Below are 21,965 nucleotides of genomic sequence, written 5' to 3'. Positions count from 1 at the left end.
AACTAAGGTTTATTGTCCTTATGGATTATTTTATCCTTTAATCAGTTTTTAAATATTCTGAAGATAGTGAGAAATGTTGTCACAATTACCCAGAGCCCAACGTGACACCTTTACAATATTCAAACCTCAACATTATGATATATAAATTAAAACAATTAAAATGGTAAGTTGCCAAGTGTGGTGGAAAAAAATCGAAATAAATAAATTTCCACAACACCAAGTTATTTTCTGTCAACGAACTAATCGTTTCAGCTGTGCTTGAACAAACTGCACTGCACTACTTTGTATGTTTTGTATTAATCTTAATTTGTGAATTAACTGAAGCTGTCAGATAAGTGCAGTGAAGTACAAAAGCGCATTTCCCTCTGAGATGGTGGAGTAGAAGTAGAAAGGGGCATGAAAAGAAAAGACTCAAGTAAAGGACAAGTACCTCAAATTAAACCTTAGGTACAGTAGGCTACTTACGTGAATGTATACTGAACACCTCAACAACATTTAAAATGCTGCTTACACGTCAATGCCGCACTAATAATTAAATATGTAATAAGACACTGTGGGAGAAATTTAGCCGTCTAATGAGTATTTTTAATGTTGATACTTAAAGTACATTTTGTTAATAATACTTATGCCACCTCATATATTAGAACTGTGCACCACTTGGTTCAGAAATGTGATCAGATTAGTTTTCGTTTGCTGAGTTGTCATTAATACCACTAGTCCGCCGATAGGGGGCGCTTTAGTCACTTTCCTGGTCTTGGGTTGGTACGCGCAGATTCGAATATTTTTTTCTAACTGTAGAAATGTGTCTATAAACAAAATAAAGAAGTTTATTGATATAAAATGTTTGTTTATTTTAATAATTTGAACAGTTTACCTCCATGTTGTGACTTAGCGTTTATTTTTCTACTAACCGCGCTTACAGAAAGTGCTGCTCAGAAATCGTAGGCTGCATTCGCAAACACTGATGGAGAACAGGCGAGGCTTTCAGGTTGGTTACGCGATGGCCGCTCTCTTCACAATATATGGATTTTAGAGCGAAAACAATGGCTTCGCCGGTCGGAAATGCGTGTTGTTGTTTGGGCTAAGTACCGGAATGGTAGCGGCATCGTTTTAGCTCGTCGGTTTTGCTTTAGCGCCGGATCGGAGACGTCTCTTTTCTGTTAGGGTCTCAGTGTTTTTCTTGTTCGTCTCCCGGGCCTGGATGTAGCTGCCTACACTGTAGCGGCGGGGTTGCTACTTTCGGATGAGCGGGCAGTAGATCTCGAAGAGGTGGGGTCTGAATTTTTGGCGGACCGGAGGTCAAAACAAGTCAGTAGAGCCTCTGAGACGGGTGCGTGACTTTATTTCCCACAGATTAAACGTTATCGATGAGGGCAGAAGGGAAGCTAGATCAGAGTTTGCCTCCTAAACTTGGTGTTCTTGCTAGTTAGCATTAGCCAACGGCTGCATTAACTTGCCTTAGCTAAAGCGAGAAGGCATAAGTAATTTAACATTCGTGAACGTTATCTAACGCGAGAGCTGCCGGTTATGTTGCTCATGCGGAATAGTTCGTCACCCGATTCATTATGCGTTTAACGTGAACTCTGTTTTGACGTCGGGAAACATGGTTTCTTTGCATTTTGTGTGTGCAGCTAGCATGTTGCTAACTGAACTAACTAGTCAGTGACGTAACGCTGGTCATTGTTTTGACAGCGCGCAGCATCTTAGTCGAGACTGAGAACGTCCTCGTTATTAACCTGCTTCAACGTTTATTTTGCTCTGTTTAGAATATCACTATTAGCAGACAACGGGTCATAAAAAGTTCATGTTTGGCTAACTGATGTGACGCAGCTCATCGTTGTGTTACATTAGCAGAGAGTGAACCCACTGCCAACGGCCACACACACACTGTGGCTGTCATTACTGCAGCAGTGCTCATCAGTATATCTCTAATCGTGTTGGTGGTCTTGACGTGATCATTGTGTGAAATCATGGCCGCCCTGTGACTCTCAGCTGTAGGATGGATCCAGACGGTGGGGCAGATTCTCAAAAAGCTGTCAGTCTGCAGTGGAAGAGCTACAAACTCGTCCAGGACCCAGCCACCCGGCGGGTTGCACAGAAGATCTACAGATACGATGGAGTGCATTTCAGTGTGCCAGTGAGTTGATTTCCATGTTTTACTCTCTATAACATGTGTGTGTGTGTGTGTGTGTGTGTGCGTGCTTAAAATTGTATATTTGAACTGCAACCTGTGTGATTAAAGATAAGGTATGTATACTGAGGTAACTTGTTGTGCAGCAGTTTAAATACATAGTGGTAAAGAGTTTGACTTTGTGGAGTGCAAATAAACAAAATATAAACAATCAAAATGATCAGTAAGGTGCAAAAAACCAAATGTAGACAATGACAGAAATGTATCTACTTTATATACAATAAGGATCATAAATATAACAGAAAGTATGTGACTCAAAATACATACGTGCCACAAAGTCAACGGCGAGGGTCATAGAATATGAACAGGTTGATGGTGCAATCCAGACCGAGCTGAAAGGAGGCTGGAGCCACTTCAGCTCCTCGTGTCTCTGCCGTCCATCTCTCTGTGTGAGGTAGACGCGGTGTCAAGTTTGAATGCCTCAGTAAGGAAATGTAACCTTAACGTTTCCAGGACTCTGGATTTCCTCCCGTGGGTGAACTGCGGGACCCTCGACCCCGGAGACTGTGGTCCAGGTATACAGAACTGTCCCTGCCAGTGCCGAAGTTAAAGGTGAGAAAAGCTGGTTAACATTCATTTCACACTTTCTCGCAGCTTCATTCATGGCAATGACGACTTATTTGCCCCCGATTTTTGTCTATTTTCTCCACAGCTTGACGAGTTCTACGTGGGTCCCATACCCCTCAAGGAGGTGACCTTTGCCAGACTCAATGACAATATCAAGGAGCCCTTCTTGGCAGAAATGTGTGCCAAGTTTGGTGAGGTGGAGGAGATGGAGATCCTGTTTCACCCCAAGACCAGGAAGCACTTGGGCCTGGCCAGGGTGTTGTTTACCAGCACCAGAGGAGCCAAGGACACAGTCAAACATTTGCACAACACTTCTGTCATGGGAAACATCATTCAAGCTCAGCTGGATATAAAAGGTAAGCTCAAAGCCTCATCTGCTCAAGCTTTTGGGATCTCCTGCTAACTAACAAAAAAACATACATTAGCTGGCTCTTGGTGGAGACGGAGTTTGTCATGAGAACCGTCTATGTCTGTGGTGAGCTCATGTAACAGCCCTGTATTTGTTTTTCTGTGGCTTTTTGTTGATCCACCCAGGCCAGCAGAGGCAGAAGTATTACAACCTGATAGTAAACGGGTCCTACACTCCTCAGACTGTGCCCCTGGGAGGCAAGGCTTTGACAGACAGGCTCCCGCCTCAGGCCCCAACTCAGCCACAGCCACAACCACAGCCCGACACGGTACTGATACACTAAAATTGTCACTTCACTTACTTAATGATGATCTAGGGTTGATAACTTGATCAATTATATATTTACTTTTCTCTGAGCAGTCATCAGAAATCAGGCGGAGGCTCTCCAGCGATCTTGCGGTTTTGGCTGCAGGGGTCCAGGCCCTCACATCAGGAAGTGCCACCCCTGGCTCTGGGGATACTGGTTTCAGTGATCAGCGTCTGGACACGCCCCCCTCCTCCGTAGCAGGTCCTCCCTTCACACCAGGCTCCTCTGCCTCCTCTCAGGGTGGAGGAGGAACTCCTTACAACTCCAGATCTGGGACTGCTTTCTCACAAGACCCGGGCTTCACTGGCGGCAGGTTGGTTGTCACTATTTGGCAGACAGAGAGTTTGTCCGTTCAATATCAAATCGTAGTTCAGGAGACCTCAAGAAATATTTTCACAAATCATTTATGTCATAATCACTGCTGGATGAACATACATTGCGAAAATAACATTCGTGCAGTTGTGGCATTAATAGTCGATGGACGAGTGGCAGTCACAGAGTTTGTGAATATCAGTCATGATTAGGTAGTCAAGTTTTAAAATACCTCATTTGTGTCTTGCAGGCATACTGGCTACAACACTGGCACTTTGGGCAGCGGCTACCCTCCCCAGGACATGCTACCTTCCTCCTCCTCGTCCTCTGCAGTCTCATCCACCGTCGGAGGATACAAAGTGTCTCGCTACTCGGAGGATGCACAGGAACCTTCAGTGTATCACCGAGGTCGCCCTATGTACCCCCCGAATACATCGTACCGTCCCAACGAGCCGCCCTGCTACCCCCCGTACCCCAACGCCGGAGGGCCCGGGCCACACATGGCGCACCACTCCTCGATGCCTCCGCCACCTCTTGCCGCCCAATACGATCCGCCCCCGATGTCAGACAGGGACCGCAACCGCGACAGAGACTCGGGGGGGCGCTACGGGGCGGCGGGGGTCGGCTCCAGAAGGTCATCATACCATCACCAGCAAGACACAAACTCTTCCACAAAGTATCATTCCCACCACTCCCATCACCACTCAGATCGCAGGGATGACAGGGGGTACCGGCGAGACAGTCTGGGCGCCCGGTCAGGTGACCACGGCCACCAGAGACACCGCAACCACCACCATTCTCACAACCACCATGGGGGGGGCAGCAGCAGCAGCCGCAGACGGAGCAGCCACGACCCCGACAGAGATCGAGACAGAGACCGAGATAGAGACAGGGACAGAGACAGCGACTACTCCAACAGCTCTGACCCCAGATACAATTCCAACTCCTACCGCTCGTCCTCTAACAGCATGTCTCCTCCCCCCTCGTCTTACCCCGCATTTTCCTCCTCCAAAGAGCCTGCCCCAGCCCCCCCTCAGGGATTAGACGCTTCCACTCGTCTAGGGGGCACGAGTCTCGTCGAGAGGGGTTCTCTGCCTCCGGTAGGCGCTGACAACGACTTCCACGCTGGTCACCACAGTGCCCTGCCTCCACCTCCCCCACCGCCTCCCCCCCTCCCGCCAGCGTCAGTCATCGCAGCGGCTGTCGCTGAGACACTCGGAACACTGGACTTCAACCAGGATAGTCCAACCCGCGAAGAGCAGTGGACGAAGCCCAAACGCCGTCCCAGCACCCCACCCGTACTGCCGAAGACGCCCCCGCCTTCCTCCCCGCCCCTCCCTTCCATCGCTTCCTCCTCGACCTCACCTTCCTCTACCTCCCTCCCCCACCACCTTCCCTCCTCCTCCAGCTCCCCACCGCCCCCTCAACGCGACTCGTCCTCCCCAGAGCCAGACTCCACCAATGAGAGTTTGCCGTTCGTCTACCACAGCAGCAGCCTGGACTCTCGTATTGAGATGCTCCTAAAGGAACAAAAGGCCAAGTTCTCTTTCCTGCCCTCTGATGAGGAGGATGAGGAAGATAGGAAGGAGGAGAAGCAGAGGGGAGTACGTGGGGATGGAGGAGAGCGAAGAGGCGGCTCAGGTGACGTATCGGGGGAGCAGGTGGGAGACAATGGGGAGAAGGACCACAGGAGGAAAGGGGACAGAGATGGCCACAGAGGAAGGAAACGAGGAAAGGGGGGAGAAGGAAGGAAGAGTCCCACTGTACTTACAGCGACCATGCCATCCTCTTCCACCTACTCTTCCCACAATCTTTCCCCAGAGGAAGCCCAGGTTGTTCTCACTGGGACTGGAGCTTTGCAGGAGGAATCTTCACAGGCTGGGTGTGCTGATACACAGAGCAGGACAGGAGCACACACACCGCCGTACAATGGACAGAGTCAGGTAAGATCAGCAGCACGTGATGAAGCTGAGAGCTTCAGACTGTTGCCTTTGGTTCTGACAAATGTTCGCTCATAGTTACATTAGTGTCTAATCACCTGAAATTAAGAATCGTTGTGTTTTTGATAGCTTAGAATGAGCTCTTCATGTCTACATAGGGAGCAGCTCCTCTTCACACGTTTCTACAGTAGCCCAGAACAGACGAACCAAACACTGACTCTAGATTTTTTTTTGCCTTTAAGGCCACTGTAGTTCTACTTCAAGCTTGTAAACTACAGAAACGTGAGCTGCAGGGTGCAAAACTGTGGCACAGCCATCCACAGTCTGACTTCCGTTGCTCCTAAAGTAGTGTCATTACGGTAAGGGCGGCCTCTGAGCAAGACGAGCGACGTTACCGCGGTTTTGCACTTGGTGGCTCACTTTACCGCAGCCTTGGAAAGGGAGGAGTGAGCGGAGGGGTCAGCTACCACACCGCTAGATGCCACCAAATCCTACAAAACGTTTTTATTATTATTCAAAATGCAACACACGAGTCAAACAAACGACTCTTTGCCCTAAAGGAAGAAAAAGAAGGATAGAAGAAATAACTTCAGTACAGAGATGGTTAACCTCCGGAGCACAAACAGTTTGTTTTTGTGGTTACCGGATTCATATTTCCACAGCACACTTCCTGAATCTGTGGTATTGAGTTATGTTTGCAGCCCCCCTTTTGAAAGTGTGGTTATCACTGTTGATGGCGGTTAAACACTTTCCCAACTTAACGCAATAAACTTTGTTTTCTTTCAGTCCTCCCCTCACTCCTCAGGGGAAGACATGGAGATCTCCGACGAGGAGGAGGAGGAGACGACCATAACGACTGTGTCCACCCACCAGCCCTCAGCCACCTTAGGCTCCTCCCCCTCTTCATCCCAGGCTGCCATTCCTTCACAAACGGACCCCTCATCTTCGTCCCCACCCATCTCTGACTCTGCACAGCACTTTGGCACCTCCATGCACCCTCCCATTCCTTCCTACCCTCATTTGCCTCCTCCACCTCCCCCTGGTTACTCCCTCCAACCCCCGCCTCCCCCCGGGATCCCTCCGCTGCCCCACATGGAACTGCACCCAGAGTACCCTCCTCCCATGCCCCACCACATGTATGACTATGCCTCGTCCATGGAGCTGATGAACCAGTACAGCGGTGGAGCTCCTATGTCTTTCCAGATGCAGACCCACATGCTGAGTCGCCTGCACCAGCTGCGTATGTCGTCGGCCAACGACAGCCCAGGTCCTGGTGAGGCAGCCACTGCAGACTACACCTCCTACCACCTCCACTCAATGCCCCCACCCCACACACACCACCCCTACATGGACCAGGAGGGAAGTGGGGCGGGTGCGCCCTACGACCAGGACCACCATTACATGCCCCACCACATGGCCTACCCCTACCCCGACCCCCACAGCACTCAGATCCCACCCCCACCACACCACGGCATCCCACCTCCTCACAGTGGCTGGCCGCCACACGTCTTACAGCCGCACTACCCCTCTTACATGCCCCCCCCCGGCTATGGCACCATGCTGCCTGGGGAGGGAGACGAGTACAGGGCTCCAGGGGAGGAGATGCCCATGTTGGCTGAGAATCCGCATGAAGCCACGGTGCAGATGGTGCTGGGCACTCTGATCCAGGAAATGAAGAACATCATGCAGAGGGACCTGAACCGCAAGATGGTGGAGAACGTTGCCTTTGCGACTTTTGACGAGTGGTGGGAGAGGAAAGAGACCAAGGCCAAGGTAAGGAAGACGAATCGCAGCGATGCTGGTGCGGGTAAAGTTTTTAAGCTTGCAGCTTTGCTTTTTGTGTGACAGTAAGAAATACTGCATCATCCACATTTTTATGCCTCCACGCCGGCGACACACGTTTCCAGAGGCACAATGTATTCCGGTTGTCCCTCCGTCATGTCCATGCTCGTGAACGCACCATCTCAGCCCTCGTCTGGAGGCAAAACTTGCATTAAGACTCTACGATAATCTGACTAGAATTTGGTAGTCAAACTGTGACCTCACAAGAATTTAGGTTTATTATAACTATTTCATGCAAATGTCTAAACGGATAAACTGATGAAGTGATGACATTTTGGACACATGGTTGTAAACTGCAGCATGGCTGGTAAGCTAAGGCATACAACCGTGAGATGCTAATTCTAGTTTAGAGGTTGTTTCATTAGACTCGGACTAAAATCCTTTTCCTAAAGCTGATTCTATGTTCAGATTAAAAACATTCCAAAGATAAACTTTCAGGATCTCGCTGCCTTTAAACTAGCAAGGGGATGTGTTGCTTTCCAAAGCTGCCATTACTTTTACCGTTTGATAACGGTTTGAATTTGTCTCCCTCATTCTCTGCTGCTTAGCACATTGATCAGGAAACGGTGTTATACTGTAAAATGAAAAAGGGGGAATAAATACAAATTGTGAATGTTTTCCTCCTGTAGCCTTTCCAGACGATGGTGAGAGGGGTGTCTGCCTTACGGGACGATGAGAAAAAAGAGGAAAAGGTCAACCGTCCTCGGGAGCCTCTCACGTCTCTTGTGGATTGGGCAAAGAGCGGTGGCATGGAGGGCTTGTCTCTTCGAGGAGCACTACGACTGCCTTCCTTCAAGGTAAATGCACCACACTGCCTCAGATCAGGACTGCATCTCCACGTTCAACAGCTCACACTGTGGTTTGATACATTACCGACATCTATACCTCGGACTACAGACGAACACTGGGAAGTGTCAGTTTTATTTTGCATTTAAAAGTACTTGTCCCACGTTTAGATTTGAGAAAGTTTAGTCCTCATTACTGCAGGACTCCAGTTTAGTTAATCTTAATATAAACTAGAGATGCACCGATCGATCGAGTGAGAGAAGGTTCTGTAACTAAGTGCAGTTTTGGAGAAAATTTAAGTTATTTAACTGTCAGTGTTATTATGAATATAGAATACAATTTCAGTTCTCCATGAAAGAAAAGTTACAAAAGAGGTTGTTTATGATGTCAATTATAGTTCTTGGTAAGGCAATCAGAATCTTCAAAATCGAAAGCCGCTGGTCAGACTTTTAAAAAATAAATATGGAAAAGCTTCGAGAATAATCTTATGGTAGTTGTCTAAAAGTACCAGAACCGTTAAAGTCGGCCCTTGGCTGCGTTTCATTGATTTATACAACATATTGTCGGCGTGCTCTTGTCCAGGTGAAGAGGAAAGAACCTCAGGAGCTTGAAGAGGGAGACATGAAGCGGCCGCGACCCTCGACCCCACCAGACGAGGACGACGAAGGTTTGCTGAGCTGATGTTGATCGTTTTAACAGACAGGTTGCATTTATAGGCTCTTAAACTGGTGTCTTGTTTCCAGCTGCTGGGGGCAGAATGCCAGAGGCCAACAGACACGGAGCCGACAGGGACAACAAGAGGAGGAAAAAGAAGCCGAGAAATCGTAAACCGTGGGAGCTCGGCAGTGAGGGAGAGGAAACTTCAGACGGCTCCTCGACTGAAAAGGTGCGTTTGAGTTCTTGTCCTTTTATTGTCGTCTTCTTAGAGCATGCATAAATATGAATATATGAACGTTTTGGTAGTTTATATTTCATTTGTTTTGTGTTTGCTCAGAATTGTGTTGTCGCTCATATTGATTGCTAGATGGCAGCATTTCACTGTGATCTTTTTTATTTTTAGGAGGATGAAGAAGAAAGTGAAAAGGAGTCTGATGGTAAATCTCAACCCATAATCGTATTACTACGTCTTTATTGATTATGTTTACTCTCAGTTAAGGCAGTAATGACACCAAATAACTGTTTTCTTTTCTTTCTTTTTTTAGATGATGCCCTTAGTGTTGATAGTGATGATGAGAGCCTCTCTTCGTCCTCTGAGGGCTCTTCCTCCTCAGGGTCCTCGTCTTCATCTTCCTCTGAAGATGAGGATGAAGAGGAAGGAGAGAGGGCAGAGAGCGAAGGGCCAGACACCATGGATGAGTCCACCATGGACAGCACAACCGAGAAAGCTGGCCGGTATGGAGTTTTGGGGTGTTTCTAATATCTTTGCTAATTCATTTGTCAACTTTTCATTGCGTCATCATCATTCTGGCTGACTTCAATGTTTTCCTCTGTTTTTCTCAGTGAGAATAGTGCAGCTGCTGTTTCAAAGGCAGAGGTCAAAACAGGTTAGTCCTCATCAAAACCATTATCAGATGCATATCACGTCAAAAAATACTAAGATTAAACATTAAAGGAAGATGTTGACTTTATCTAAACGGCTGCTTTGCTAAGTTTGGACCAGTCTTTCAAAACTCTCATATTTTCTCTCAGGTGAAGCCAAGGACCACAAGGCAGATCCATCAGCAGCACCTACCAAGCGTCCTCCATCGCCCCCGTACCCGCGTCCTTCGTCTCCTATTGTTCTGGTCCCCCCTCTCAAGAAGCGCAGGAAGACCGTCTCGTTCTCCACGGGCGAGATCGACAGCAAAACGCAGCTGCCGACGGCACCGTTATCGCCATCGTCCTCTCAACTGGCAGGTGACTCTCTCCTCCTCTCCCCGTGCAGGCCTCAAGACTCCCCCGTCACTTCCTCCCCATCCCCCTCGGCTCGTGTCACTCAGGGCATCCAACTGCTCCCCTTTGCCTCCAAACCGGGTGAAGGCAATGCCCTCATCGTGCCCCCATCGGGACGAACCCAAGATTCTGATGAGTCCAAAAAGGGACTTCTTGTGTCTCCTCAGACCACCCTGGTCAAATCCCCTGGAAAACGTGGTGCAGGCAAAGACTCCCCCAAATCTCCCGTCCCTCCTGTTATGGTGTGCCGCACTGTGCAGAACCTGCCGCTGGACCACGCTTCTATGTGCAGGATGGCCTTCGAGGAGGCCCCTCCTCCACCTCCCGTCAGCAAACGGTCCAGAGGCAGGCCTCGGACGACCAGCTTGTCTGCGTCGTCCTGTCACTCCCTCAGAGAGGAAGACGAGGATGAGGAAGAAAGAGAGCAGAGGTTGAGACTCAGAGAGCAGCTGGGGGCCACGGGCCTCCTGCAGCTGGCCTCCGCCTCGACCGCCGACCTGTCCGTGTTGGCTGACGTAGCCCTGAAAATGGACCCTGACGCTGGGGACTCGGAGGAGACGGAGACATCGGATGAGGCAGAGGAGCAGAAGATGGAGGAAGATCTCTTCTCTCCAGAGTCGCTGGCCCTGGTTATGAGCCCAGAGGGTGTCGTTGTCCGTATGGAGCACAACTACTGCAAACCCCTTGTTCTCCCAGTACCATCTGGTACCAAAAGGACTTCTTCCAAACAGGACCCCTCTGTCCTACTCCCAGCAGACCTCAACACTATTTCTGGAGTGCTTGAAGCTCCAGAGGAGGTCATCGGAGAGGCGCTGCCATCCAGAGGAGATACAGGAGAATACATATCCGCAATGGGAGTGCTTTGTGAGTCTGAGGATGCGGGCCAGGCTGCATCTCTGCCTCCGTCGTCGAAGAAGAAGATGGCGGTCGGCAAAGGTTTCGAACTTGAAAAGGACAACAGCAAAAAGAGGAGGAGGAAAGACAAAGAGAACATCGAGGTGCATCTCACGCAGAAACAGAAGGAGCAGCCGGGCAAGAAACAGAGGAAGCGGAAACTAGAGGTGCGTGGGACTTCTGCTTTGTTCCTGTAAACGTTTGTGGATGTCTTAACCGTAAACAGCGTGTCACAGGTAGTGAACCATCTGTCACAATGTGTGTGACACATCCGTCGGTTTAGGTTTATGTTATAATGGCACGTTAGTGTTTGGTAATGTCGTCAGGTTTTTCCCCAGGAAGGAAATTACTTCCTGTCTCTCATGCATGCCCAACATTTCCGAGCTATATAAAATGATATTATTGGGCTTTTAATCAATGGGAAAACCAACACGCTGCAGAACTACTATATAGATATATATTTATTTATTAGAGGTAATAAAACATTTTTAACTTTGCATTGTGCGTGCTGGCCGGAGGATGTTTTTAAATGGAGCAAGCAGAGATGTTGTCCTCTCTACAACAATAACACTTGAGTCTCAGTGTTGTATGTAAATGTGTTCAGTTGGTGTAACATCACCAGCACCTGTCTACGCACGTATACTTATCTAGTGAGTTTTTTCTCATGCGTGCCACACGCCTGAGCCGTTTGCTTCTCACTGGAAAAAAACATGTTGAAGTTTTCCTGTTTTGCAGCGTGTTTTTCAATTTAAACGTTCTTCTCTTGTGATATGCTGAGTAAAGAGATAATGGTCCAAACAATAGCGCACCCTTTTGAATGTTTGGTATGAAAATATAATGTAATGACCCTGCATATATACATCTGTCAAAATGTGAATAACTCCGCTGACAAAATGTTCATCTTTCAGATGACTAACGGTCCAATAAATATCTCACCTGTCATGTGATTTAAAGCTACGGTAAACCAGTAAACAACCATAAAAGCAGAACAGTGTTGCCAACTCTTTTCCAATGAAAGCGGCTAGCAGCATTAGCTCCAAAAGTTGCTAAATCTAGCGAGAAAGTTGCCAAGTTGTCTCCACTCTTCGCTTCAGGCCTCCCTCCAAAGCCCCTAAAATGATCATTTTGAAGGTTTAGCATAAACTGTTATTAGTCCTCACAGCTGTCAGACTAGCAGCTTGTGGAGACTCTAGTGACGAGCGATGTGCGTAGACAGGCAGGTAGCTCGTCCAATCATCTCACAGATGCCTAACCCCGAGCTATAATGTGACAGCGTGAATGTTAAACAAACTAGAAACTAAGAGGCAACAATGGATGATTCAAACTGAACTGCATGTGTGAACACACAACCGCAATGCTTCTTAAAAGTGCTCATTCACAGTTGATTGGTAGTAACATTCCTCTTCCTCTGTGCAGGACTCTGAGGAAGATGTGGACGTGGAGGAGCTCGAGTCCGGGGAGCTGTCCAGCTCCGACACAGAGGACGAGCTGGTCGATGACGTGAGGAAGAGTGAGCGCCTCTTTCTGCAGGAGGCGGGCGTAACGTCGTCCCAGCGCTGGCCGAAACCCGTCCCGGCCGCGCCCGAGCTACCAGCCAAGAAGTTCGATAACCGCAGTGAGTTTGAGCAGATGACCATCCTGTATGACATCTGGAACTCCGGTCTGGACGGCGAAGACTTGAGTCTTCTGAGGAAGACTTATGAAAAGCTGCTACAGGACAACCACAGCTCTGACTGGCTCAATGACACTCACTGGGTCACCCACACTGATATCCTTTTCAATGCCTGACCTGCATTAAACAACCTATATCTGTTTTAAATCAACAAGTAGCTGCATTACATGTTTTGTTTTGTGTTCGTATCACTGTGTGGTTTCCTGCTATTCTCCTTGACCTTTGAGCTGCACTAACCAATTTGCCAAATCCTCGGCGGAAGAAGAAGAACGCAGGAGGTCAGCTTCGTGAGCATGTGACCGGCTGTGCCAGGAGTGAGGGCTACTACGCCATCAGCCGCAAGGAGAAGGACGTCTACCTGGACCTGGACCTGCCCGAGCAGGTCATGCGGGAGGTGGAGAATGTCGACAGCTCGGTAAGCAATTTCCTTCTCTGAATCTGCGACCCTCAGTGGAGAATGAGTCCCAAAACACAGCAATGAGTCAGCTTTTTTCGCCTGGTCCACAGCTTTCTCTGCACTCGTATTTAGGTACGGCGTTCTCGCTGAAACGTGACACAAGCGACACAAACAAAGACATTTCTGAAGGACGTTGCGCCTCACGGCTACCAAAACTGAAGCATCACTCTGTAGTTGTTCTCATACCGAGTACTTTATTGTCACATCACTGTGATAAGGCTGTAGATGTTGCAGCTGCGCCCCAGAACATCAGTCACACTGTATACCTGACTTGGAATGGTGGACGTAAGATAAGATTTTTAAGAAAGAGTGGTTTGATTGTGTGGAGAATTCACAAAAAATCCAAACGTGCTTCCAGATGAACATGGTGTGGAAAGAATGATGTTGTCCCTCTCTGTGCTGGCTCCGCACACAAACCTCAGGAGGTCCAGTAGTTGCTTAATAGTATTATTATATCGATGGTTTATATGGCGCCTGATGCCCTTCAGGAATTCCACTAGTTGCAATCGGCCCACAGCAGTTTGGCTCAGATTAACTGGAAACGTGGGCGTAATAAGAGTGTTTCCAGAGGAGAGAGATGTTTATAGATTCGTGTCTTTTCCAAATAGCTGATCACCCAAAAGTCTCGAACAATACGTTATTTAGTTACTTGTCATTCTCTCTCACACACACACAAGGTCTTTATCCTTTCAACCTTCATAGTTCTTGCTATGTTCAGTATTTAGTTTTTCTGTTTTTTGAAGGAAAATATCTGCTCTTCTTGTATAATGTTGGCAATTAAAGTTTATTGGGTTACAGCCTCCATCCCACACCAGATTGTTAGTGAAAGTAGTAAAATGTGGATATTCAGGTCATTTGAAAGCAGCTGCTGATGTTTAGTTTTGAGGAAACCCCCTCATGCAGTTGTGTTGTGTTACTATGCGGCGCCTGTATTCCCCAGTAATGTGTTTTCCATTCTGTGCTGTGGCTCACTGGCTCCATGCAGGAAGACTTTTAGTTACCCATGGCGTGTTGTTTTGATGTAACCTCAGTGTTTCTAGTGGTACAGTATACCGGACTCATAATCTCACACCACAGTCCACATGTGTGATGTCCTGATAGAAGTAGCACAGCAGGTACTCTGTGATGAGCTTTGTTCTTGAGTTAATAGTGGAAATGTTCTTCAGATGATACATGATGAACTTTGAATGCCACCCACCTTCTCTTCAATCAGTCGAGTTTACTTTACATTCATCCATAACGCTGCCTCAGCTATTTAAATACACACGAAAGCAACAAACAAAGTGCCACAGCTGCACATTAATGTGAGCCGTATTTCTAGACTTTCATCTAAACTCCATGCTTGCTGCAAACCATCTGCTACATTGATGTTTGATGTTTTTTTGCCACGTATACGTTAAAAGCAAACAGACACCGGCTGTTGATGTTGAAATAAATCCATATAGTTTCATCCATCTTGTTCTTAAAAAAGGACACAGCTTATTGAGGTTTGTAAGAGTTAAGGATATAAGGAAAACATTTTCATTAATATCAATAAAGCCTGAGCTATAACAGCCATTGGCTACACAGTCAGTACTTGTTAGTGGGATCATTTCATTGGCCTCTTCAGTAATCGGTGAGAAAAATACGATGTTGATAACGTCACATCCTGTATTTGGGTCTAAATTTAGTGAAGCGTACTTTGTTGAAGCAGAAGAGAAACTTGCCTCCAACATTTCCTCACAGACGTATCTGCCTTCCCGGTGACTGGTTTCCAAATGAAGCTCACCCACACTGACATCGTTGCACTGTTACAAATTCAGGTCAAAGTGTTCAGCTTGTTCCAGCTCAAGGCCACGCTGTAAAGTGAGCCTGTGTCAGTGGCCTCTTTGTAAAGGCTCTACTCTGTCTGTTTCCTGCCAGGGAGCCAACCGGGTCCTCTCAGAGAGACGCTCGGAGCAGCGCCGCCTCCTCACCGCCATCGGCACCACGGCCGTCATGGACTCTGACCTGCTCAAACTCAACCAGCTGAAGGTAAACACGGTTACAACCACGGGAACCCATGAACCCCCTCAGTCACGTTACAACTACAACGCTTTGTTGTGCGCTTTTGATGAATTCCACCTGCCAGTGTTAAGATTTCACAATAAAATACAGTAGATGGAGTTCAGCGAAACAGACAGGAACTCAAACACCGTCATAATGTTGCGTCTGTCCAATAATATTATCACACAGATGCAAACTTCTTCTTCTATTTACATCTTAGGAAAGGCGTTCCACTTTTCAGCATGTTATTCTGAGTGCAAAACTGGAGTAAACTGCTTCCCCAACTTTGTCTACGATAGTGACTCTTCACTTTAAAACTATTTTAAGTACAAACTGCATGTGTGTGTGTATTACACATGTAGTTTAGTCACCAGTTTGCGTACACATTAGAGCTATTTCTTGACCAACATAAGCTGATGCTATATTAAAATGAAGTGTCTAACTATACACACTTTTGAGTCATGGACGCTATCAGTGACTAACTTGTTCACTAGGAAGGCGTTTATCCTTCAGCGCAGACTGCCTGTTTCTCATTAACATGTCACAGAGCTCACCCTGTGTTGAACACAGACAGAAGACAGTCATGTCACCAGCAACAGCCTAAAGAAGGGTGGTGGTCATATTTTAGGGTGGTGGCACAAGACAGAATCTACTCACTAACACCTAAACATACATTTCCTCAAACCAGCATGAGTTTCATGACTTTATGTTTAGTTTGTTTTTAAACCAAGACCTTTGTTACAGTGAGTCTTTTTTCTCCTTCTACAGTATCGTAAGAAGAAGCTTCGTTTTGGACGGAGCAGGATCCACGAGTGGGGCCTGTTTGCCATGGAGCCCATTGCTGCTGATGAGATGGTCATCGAGTACGTGGGTCAAAACATCAGACAGGTACGGCCTCAACACACGCACAACTTACCAGACATCCCATGCAGGCAGCATATTGTCCAACAGTTGTGTCCATTGTTGCTGCTTTGTTGATAAGAAACATTTCAGATGTTTGGTTTAACATCGTGTGTGTGTGTGTGTGTGTGTGTGTGTGTGTGTGTGTGTGTGTGTGTGTGTGTGTGTGTGTGTGTGTGTGTGTGTGTGTGTGTGTGTGTGTGTGTGTGTGTGTGTGTGTGTGTGTGTGTGTGTGTGTGTGTGTGTGTGTGTGTGTGTGTGTGTGTGTGTGTGTCCGTCCAGATGGTGGCTGACAATCGAGAGAAGCGGTACGCGCAGCAGGGCATCGGGAGCAGCTACCTGTTCAGAGTGGACCACGACACAATTATAGACGCCACCAAGTGTGGCAACCTGGCTCGATTCATCAACCACTGCTGCACTGTGAGTGTGAACATCCTCAGGCAACACCTGTCCAAAGGGCTGCGTCGCCATTAACAATGATATTTCTTTTGATCCTTTGTGTGAATGAAACGCTCATTTTATAATCAGACCAACGATGTTTCTAGAAACGACTGCAGCTCGTTTCTCTGCTATAAGTACAACTCTTCATTATGTGAACAAAGGGATCAAAATCATTTAGTTTATTGCAAAACCAACATGTTGGCAACATCAAAAGAAAATAACCCAATTAAACACTCATTCTACCAGCCCACTAAAATTCTGTTCTTGAATTCAACCCTTTAAGTTTCATTAACATTTATCATTGACTTTTTGTATTAAATCCCTCCCACAGCACGCATTTAAACAGAAGTTACGTCACTTTTAAAGCTGGTTGCTGAAGCACAATGTAGCGTTGAAAAGTCTGTTTTCTTTAAACAGAGTCTGGCTCAGAGCTCGCTCCACATAAAACGCACCGGGGACACATTACATCACTTCCAGCAACTTCAAGGAGAACAATGAGGGTGAAAAATCACCAGTTTGTTTTAACTGAATATTCTCCGGTCTAGCTCATATTCTCGTGTGGGGGGGATATCAATGATTATGAAACATAGCGGAAACATGTTTCTGATGTTGCTTGCAGGTGAAGGTCGGTCTTGTTTTCTCCACTTCTAAGGCAACAGCACAATTACCGTAAAGCACCAAAATGTGGCCTGTTTTTCAGCCCTACTTGTCCATATCTGACGTGTTTTAAATCTGGGTCACAGCTTACAGGCGATGACGTATGACTCTATTTGATGTAATGTTTTTCTGGAGCTCATCAGTCTCTCGTTGCTTTGTTCCTCCAGCCGAGCTGCTACGCCAAGGTTATCACCATAGAGTCCCAGAAAAAGATCGTGATCTACTCGAAGCAGGCCATCGCCGTCAACGAAGAGATCACCTACGACTACAAGTTCCCTCTGGAGGACAACAAGATTCCCTGCTTGTGTGGAACGGAGAACTGTCGCGGGACACTGAACTAGCGGACGCACTTCTCTTCCTCACTTGCCAACGTACAGCTGGACCCGGACACCCCGCCCCCCCTCCCGGTTCACCCTTCTCAGAGCGGACCTCGAAACAAAGCCACCCTCTGATTCCTCCCCCCTCACCTCCCCGTCCTCACAATACCCAGGAAACAGAGACACACACAAATACATTTGCACTTTTCATGCACACTTTTCATTCACTTGGCTTTTTCACAAGCCGGTGTGTGAGAGGTTTGTGTCGGGGCGGGGGGGCTCTGCTCCGCTCCAGCGTTGGCTCTTCTGTGGCAGTATTGTTGGACTCCATCGGGTGATATGTTCCAACCAGGAGGCTCCGTGCAGCCGGGCATGAAAGGTCTTTATAGTCCCATGCCAATACCCGTTTGAAGGAAGACGCCAGAACAGAACACCAGTATTGTACTTCTACATAATCTAACAGCCTCGTTCACTCTTCCAGTGTCAAATCCCGCGCATTAACCCACCACCCACCACCCAACCATCCACACAGATCCGCACACAGACGCACAGGAATATCTGACGAATTCAGGGTTTTTAAAAGCGCTTGTCAAGGGCGCACTTTTAAGACGACAACTTTAATCAATTAGGTCTTCGGTTATGCAAGATTTCAAAGTGTGAAGATTGTTTTGCCGTTTATTTTGATTTCATTTCATAGTGTTCTCTAATATTACTATTGCTGTTGTTAATGGTAGTGTTCTTTAGTTGCATTAGCTGTAAGTATCTTACAGTGAAATGAGCTTCAGTGTATCCACCGCCCCATAAAACTATAATTTCTCCGCTGTGCATTGCTCTCCTGATCTGCCACAACCCGAGAGCAAAGTCCTTTGAACTGTCTTTAACCCCCTGTGAAAATACGTCAGTTTAGGTTGTAGCTAAAAGTGTGTTTTATTTTTACATGTCTGCAGGATCAGCACAACCCCCCCCCCCCCCCCCCCCCAAGTTAAATCTATGTCAACAAAGTCTTGTGCTGAGAACCCGTTCAGTGTTTGTTTGGATCTCTCCGCCTGTTTGTGTTTAGTTTCATGGAAGCAAATGTTGACGTTTCCCATTTCAACAGTTTGCGTCTCCTTCCTTCAGCTTTTCAAAGCTTTCACCACCAAACTCATGCAGGTCCTAGTAAATATGTGTGGTCAGTGTTTAACTTAGTCGATCTGTGTGCTACACACGTCTTTAAAAGGCACATTTATATGAGTTGGTCAGGTCTTTTCAGAGGTTTAGTTTTGTAAAGTTTCTTTGGTTTTTCCCTGTTTTGTGGGCCTTTTCAGAAAGCGTTATTTTATTTGAGCGTGGAGATATTCGCCCCAAACAAAACATCCCTCCCTGAGAAATGGATCAGCTGATTGCAAACAAGAGTCCTGCTCCCGACCTGTTTGCAGTGTAGACGGGTGGAAGGTATGCATAGATGCGCTGCAGACAGCAGGACGTATTTGGCCCCTTGTGTTGCGTCTCTGTTTTTCCAAATGGCCATGGCCGTCCAAAGTTTAACTTTCATTTTCAACTTCAAACCAGAAGACTTTTGTTCTCTTGTTCCCTTCCAAACAGGAACGTGTGTAAGATAATTCTTGTTGCAATGAAAGCCTTTCAGTACAAACAACCCTCTTTCCTACAGGATAAAAAGATGAAAGGAAAAGAAAAAAAAATCAAAGAAGTACATGTAAATATTGTAGAGGTGTTTGTTTCTCGTAGAAACACACCGACTTCAAGCTGTAAATATGTCGTTCCCTTTCCTCTCTCCATGAGGAGGAAACATGTACATACCTTCCAGTCATTTATTTTTTATTGTTTTTCCTTTTAATTTGATGATTATTTTAATATTATTTGCAATATTTCTCTTGTATTAATGCGTTGGACCCTTTATTAATGGTGCATTAAAATATTTTTTAAATAAATGAAAAGCTCATGTTTTTCTGTAGCTGTGTGTCTTACTGTGTTCAACACGCTCCATAGAAGACATGCGTATCACAGGAAGTTTGAAGAGGAAATGCACCTGCAATTTTTTGTATTTCCTGTTTAGAGAAAACAAGAGAGGAAGCGCTGAAATCTGGCCGACGAAATGTCACAAGTCCCCAGATGATGAAGTGAAGTGGGCGATCTGTTTAAGCTCACAGCGCAGAGGGTGACGTGAGTTTAAAAGCTCTAATCTCTACATCTGTCTGATAAACATCTGTTCTGTTTACATATGACTGGTATTTTAAAGGTGCACTGAACTGAGTTGACCTGGAAATAAGCTCTTAACTTGTTTTGTTTTCCGTGCTTTGTTAATTGGCTTCTTTTCTTCATTTTAAATAAACAGAACAAACATTAACAAAAATACCCAATAACTCAACATTCTCAGTAAAAGGAGGATTTAACAAACATAACATTAGATTTAAATATGATGTAATATAGATGAGTAGAAATATTTAAATGAGGATAAGATAATATACACGATAAAGTAACATATATATATATATATGCATATATATATATGCATATATATATATGCATATATATATGCATATATATATATGCATATATATATATATATATGCATATATATATATATATATGCATATATATATATATATATATGCATATATATATATATATATATATGCATATATATATATATATATATGCATATATATATATATATATATATGCATATGCATATATATATATATATATATGCATATGCATATATATATATATATATATATATATATATATGCATATATATATGCATATATATATATATATATATATATGCATATATATATATATATACATATATATATATATATATATATGCATATCCATATATATATATATATATATATATGCATATATATATATATATATATATATGCATATATATATATATATATATATGCATATATATATATATATATATATATGCATATATATATATATATATATGCATATATATATATATATATATATGCATATATATATATATATGCATATATATATATATATGCATATATATATATATATATGCATATGCATATATATATATATATATGCATATGCATATATATATATATATGCATATGCATATATATATATATGCATATATATATATATATATATATATATATATATATATATGCATATGCATATATATATATATATATATATATATATATATATATGCATATGCATATGCATATATATATATATATATATATGCATATGCATATATATATATATATATATGCATATGCATATGCATATATATATATATATATATATATATATGCATATGCATATATATATATATATATATATATATATGCATATGCATATATATATATATATATATATATATATGCATATGCATATATATATATATATATATATATATATATGCATATATATATATATATATATATATGCATATATATATGCATATGCATATATATATATATATATATATATATATATGCATATGCATATATATATATATATATATATATATATATATATGCATATGCATATATATATATATATATATATATATATATATGCATATGCATATATATATATATATATATATATATGCATATATATATATATATATATATATATATATATATATATGCATATATATATATATATATATATATATATGCATATATATATATATATATATATGCATATATATATATATATATATATATATATATGCATATATATATATATATATATATATATATATGCATATATATATATATATATATATATATGCATATATATATATATATATATATATATGCATATATATATATATATATATATATATATGCATATATATATATATATATATATATGGATATGCATATATATATATATATATATATGTATATATATATATATATATATATATATATGCATATATATATATATATATATATATATATATATGCATATGCATATATATATATATATATATATGCATATGCATATATATATATATATGCATATGCATATATATATATATATATATATATGCATATGCATATATATATATATATATATATGCATATGCATATATATATATATATATATATGCATATATATATATATATATATGCATATATATATATATATATATATATGCATATATATATATATATATATATGCATATATATATATGCATATATATATATGCATATATATATATATATATGCATATATATATATATATATGCATATATATATATATATATATATATATGCATATATATATATATATATGCATATATATATA

The 21,965-nt window shown here is 43.6% G+C and overlaps 1 protein-coding gene across 2 annotated transcripts; it reads left to right on the top strand.

Moving 5' to 3' along the window:
* Nucleotides 1–840: 840 nt before the first annotated feature.
* setd1a (SET domain containing 1A, histone lysine methyltransferase) lies at nt 841–19,586 on the top strand. 2 transcript variants are annotated; one of them, XM_076086338.1, is made up of 21 exons: nt 841–988; nt 1,993–2,137; nt 2,645–2,743; nt 2,844–3,114; nt 3,293–3,435; nt 3,528–3,787; nt 4,037–5,729; nt 6,513–7,499; nt 8,198–8,365; nt 8,937–9,021; nt 9,098–9,240; nt 9,415–9,448; nt 9,557–9,746; nt 9,855–9,898; nt 10,044–11,347; nt 12,597–12,948; nt 13,086–13,267; nt 15,212–15,322; nt 16,103–16,222; nt 16,517–16,654; nt 17,500–19,586. In XM_076086338.1, the coding sequence occupies exons 2-21, from the start codon at nt 2,000–2,002 to the stop codon at nt 17,671–17,673; spliced, it is 6,636 nt and encodes a 2,211-aa protein (XP_075942453.1). In that variant the 5' UTR covers nt 841–988; nt 1,993–1,999; the 3' UTR covers nt 17,674–19,586. The 2 variants fall into 2 exon arrangements, with proteins under 2 accessions (XP_075942453.1, XP_075942454.1); XM_076086339.1 differs by lacking the exon at nt 841–988 and adding an exon at nt 1,039–1,330.
* Nucleotides 19,587–21,965: the final 2,379 nt, after the last annotated feature.

This window comes from Anarhichas minor, unplaced genomic scaffold (genome assembly GCF_050575085.1).
Source record: "Anarhichas minor isolate MPS153535 unplaced genomic scaffold, ASM5057508v1 ptg000007l, whole genome shotgun sequence".
Classification (NCBI taxonomy): domain Eukaryota; kingdom Metazoa; phylum Chordata; class Actinopteri; order Perciformes; family Anarhichadidae; genus Anarhichas; species Anarhichas minor.
The sequence above is the reverse complement of the archived record's forward strand: the minus strand, read 5'-3'. Positions and strand labels throughout refer to the sequence as shown.

What these genes read in the sequence shown, in the direction of transcription:
- setd1a (XM_076086338.1), top strand. Translation starts at nt 2,000, where the DNA reads ATGGATCCAGACGGTGGGGCAGATTCTCAAAAAGCTGTCAGTCTGCAG. An exon ending in GGAAAGAGACCAAGGCCAAG is followed by an intron (nt 7,500 to 8,197) that starts GTAAGGAAGACG and finishes TTCCTCCTGTAG; the next exon opens with CCTTTCCAGACGATGGTGAG. An exon ending in TCAAACTCAACCAGCTGAAG is followed by an intron (nt 15,323 to 16,102) that starts GTAAACACGGTT and finishes CTCCTTCTACAG; the next exon opens with TATCGTAAGAAGAAGCTTCG.